This window comes from Cydia pomonella, chromosome 16 (assembly GCF_033807575.1).
Source record: "Cydia pomonella isolate Wapato2018A chromosome 16, ilCydPomo1, whole genome shotgun sequence".
Lineage (NCBI taxonomy): Eukaryota > Metazoa > Arthropoda > Insecta > Lepidoptera > Tortricidae > Cydia > Cydia pomonella.
Genome location: NC_084718.1, coordinates 12,401,969 through 12,405,810, shown reverse-complemented (window position 1 = coordinate 12,405,810; position 3,842 = coordinate 12,401,969). Strand labels below are relative to the sequence as shown.

General features: G+C 38.4%; 1 protein-coding gene across 1 annotated transcript; it reads right to left on the bottom strand.

The window, feature by feature from the left end:
• Window positions 1–180: 180 nt before the first annotated feature.
• LOC133526362 (uncharacterized) lies at window positions 181–3,677 on the bottom strand. Its single transcript, XM_061862957.1, has 3 exons — window positions 3,504–3,677; window positions 3,253–3,414; window positions 181–1,239 (listed from the first exon to the last, which is right to left on the bottom strand). The coding sequence occupies exons 1-3, from the start codon at window positions 3,562–3,564 to the stop codon at window positions 1,013–1,015; spliced, it is 450 nt and encodes a 149-aa protein (XP_061718941.1). The 5' UTR covers window positions 3,565–3,677; the 3' UTR covers window positions 181–1,012.
• Between the last annotated feature and the right edge of the window lie 165 nt (window positions 3,678–3,842).

Here is a 3,842-nt window from a genome sequence, read left to right as displayed (position 1 = left end):
TACGATGTTTTATTTAAAATAATATAGGCTTCATTATTTTTGTTGGTGGTGTTCCGAGGAGCAGGTTCTGGTACAGTCAGCTACATAGAAAAGGTAACCCCCCCCCCCCCCCACCCCACCCCTCTAAGGTGCTAAGCTAATAGTATTTCTGACTGTGCCAATACAAAAAAGATACAAGACTAAATTTCGTAAAAAAGTTTATTTCTATACTAAAATATAACTCTAGTCTATTATATAAAAAAAAGCAATGGACGGAGTGCAGTCTTATTGCCACAGATTTTCTGCTTATACATTTTTTCACAAAACACTAATATTATAATCAATATTAAATTACAAATATATATAAAAGGTAAAATAAATCATAATTAGAAGTTCATATTCTGAACACATACATATTATTATATAGTAAAACATATTTAGCTTATTCTAAAGTTTGTACAGAAATATGAGATTCACAACAAGTCTAGTCTAGAAGGCACCACACATACATTTATATGCTTAGGCATAAATTGTAGATGGATTATAAATATTCTTAATATTTTGCTTTTTTTCTTAAGTCTTTTTTTTTACATGGTGCTAATCACAAGCAATCAGAGGTTTGTTAAGCTATAGTTTCTGTATATTTTATTTTAGTCTATCAAAATGTCAGTACATAAAAATGTTGTTTATCATGATCATATCAATAATAGTCTTAGTTGTACTGATAATAGAAGACTGTGATGAGGAATCAGTTTAGAAAAATAACAAGATTTCACTTATTGGATAATTCTAGTCTTTTTCTTGGAATATTTATGTTCTCTACTTTGCTAATTCTAACCGTAAAAAATTGGCAAAATCAAGTATCAATATTTCTAATTGTCTGAATGTTAAGTCATAATTTGATATGGTCACTAGGGGGTCAAGTGAAATATCAATAGAATTTCTGATAAATCCAAATCCAAGTTTAGGACATTACTCAGGAAGTGATGTTTTTGTAGATTGTGTGTCAAGATTAATGTCAAACTGGTATTTTCTAAGAAAATAACTTGAATAAGCAGCTGATACCAACCAGCAACAGCAGCGTTAGAGGAGTTGGTGTGATCATGTATGAGGCATTACAACCATCTTTACTATTACATGTGCAGTACTCTAAGAATATGTTGTAAGTGCCAGTTCTCATCAGGCAGAATCTCTCATCCCCTTGGATGCCGACTTCACCAAGATAAGCACAGTCTCTGAAGTAACGCCATTCTCCATTCACTGAAATAACACAATAGTATATTTAATTTAAACATGTTTATTGTAGGCTGTCGCGCTAGAGAAGAGGCCTGTGCCCAGCAGTGGGGCATATGTAGGCTGAATTATTATTAATAATTATTATTATAAATAATTGACAGATAAGTGTAACTACCGGCCCATTTCTCTTGCGACGATTATTGCAAAAGTGTTTGACGCTATGCTTAATACACAGTTAGGCAAATACTTAAAGCTGCACAATAACCAGTTTAGGTTTCGGCCTCACCTGTCCACGGAAAGTGCCATACTGTGTCTTAAGCATACCGTCAGATATTATACCGATCACGCGACCCCGGTATTCGCATGCTTTCTTGACCTCTCTAAGGCTTTTGATCTGGTGTCCTACGAAGTGCTATGGAAAAAGCTCGAGTCAATTAACCTACCGCTAGAACTAATAAATATCCTTAAGTACTGGTATGGACATCAGGTCAACGCGGTCAGGTGGGCGGGAGCAATGTCTGATCAGTATGGGTTGGAATGCGGGGTGAGACAGGGTGGTCTGACTTCTCCCGCACTCTTCAACCTTTACATGAACGACCTGATTGAGGCGCTCAGCAGGCGGCATGTCGGATGTCAGGTTGAAGGAGTTTGCGTTAATAATTTAAGTTACGCAGACGACATGGTGCTGTTGAGCGCATCAGTCTGTGGTCTTAGAAGATTATTAAAAATATGTGAGGGGTACGCGGTGAGTCACGGCTTGAGGTACAATGTGACGAAGAGCCAATACATGGTCTTTGAGGCCCGCAATAGCAAGCTATCGAACGTACCACCTGTTAGCCTTAACGGAGCACTCTTAGACAGAGTACAGAGTTTTAAGTACTTAGGGCATATTGTTACTGCGGACCTCAAGGATGATGCCGACATGGAGCGGGAGCGGAGGGCGTTATGCGTGAGAGCGAATATGTTGGCTCGCAGGTTTGCTCGTTGTAGTAGGGACGTGAAGATAACGCTTTTCAAGGCGTACTGCACGTCGCTGTACACGTGCGGACTGTGGGCAAACTACACGCAGAGATCGTACAACGCGCTCCGCGTTCAGTACAATAGCGCGTTCAGGGCAGTGGTGGGGCTGCCCCGCTACTGCAGTGCCTCGGGCATGTTTGCGGGGGCCCGCACGGCCTGTTTTCACGCCTCCATGCGCATGCGCGCCGCCGCGCTGGTGCGGCGCGTGCGTGCCAGCTCTAACACTGTCCTGGCGATGATTGCAGACCGTCTCGACTGTCCCTACATCACCCACTGTTGTAATAGGCATGTGAGGACAGGCGTCGGCTATCTAGCATAATTATTATAATTTGTAAATTTATTGTATACTTTAGTGTAGTTATTCTTTAGTGTCTATTTCTATTATAATGTGTGTGTTTGTTTGAATATTGTACAAATATGAGCCAAATAGCTTGAAATAAATAAATTTTAATTTAATTTTTTTAATTACTATTTTTTACTGCGGGCCACATTATAGAGGTCTCTAGCAAACTAACTCTGGGTTGTCTAATGGATGTGTTTGACACCTTGTCTCTGTAAGCTATAGTTTTTCTCACTTGATGGTCTCATCGGAAGATCAGCACTGGAAGCCATGGAAGAGATGAGGCCATTTTGTGGCACTTTATACTTTCTTTGTTTTTGTTATATTATGTAATATAATGTGTCTTGTTTGTATTTACAAATAAAAATTATTCTATTCTATTTTATCCTATACAGGTTTCACTCCGGCCTTGCTGTATTCCTGTTTCACCTAATTTACTTCTTTATGTCACAGTCCAACTAAACGAGAATCCAGTGAAACCAGAATCCAGATAATCAGGAAATAGTAAATTCGCACCTTATTTTTCAAAATTTGTAGATGTTTTTGGTGGAGTACAGAACACAAACATAGCCACATTCATAAGCTGGTAAAATTATAATAATACCCGTAGTAAAACGAATCTAAATAATAAAGTGAATAAGTGCCTAGTCAAACTTTGTTCTGCCGATTCAACTCACCTTTTTGTCTAATTTTGCGGCACATTGTCGGCCTTACACCCGGCAAATGAGGCAGTCCTTTTTCTTGCACGCAATCCGTTATGGGTACCGTACTGTTGTCGAAGGGGTCAGCACACTTGGGATCATTGTTAGATCTACAATTCCAACATTTAATTGCAGACGCTGAAACCAAAATTAAACCATAACAACCTAAAGATAATAATGGGTGTGGTGCAGCTAACTAAATGTCAATTAATCTCTTCAAATATTACCGTATGGCGCCAAGGCGAAGATGAGTGTCAGACAGAACATAATCTTACAAAACTCAGTCATTTTCTCCTATATCTATAATGAATTCATACAAGAATTTACAAAATATAAATTTTAGGCGAACGTTTGAAGTTCACTTTTTGTCTTCAGTTTGACAGGTGTTAACATTACCACAGATAAGGAAAACACGCTCTGTTCAATTTTAGTGTTGTACTGTGCACTGTGCATTGTGATGTACACCAACTCTTTGATACACACTCATTATCATTAAACATATCATGTCAATCTAGACGGGACTATTTTCCTCACAATCTGATTAAATTGACAATTTAATCAGAACG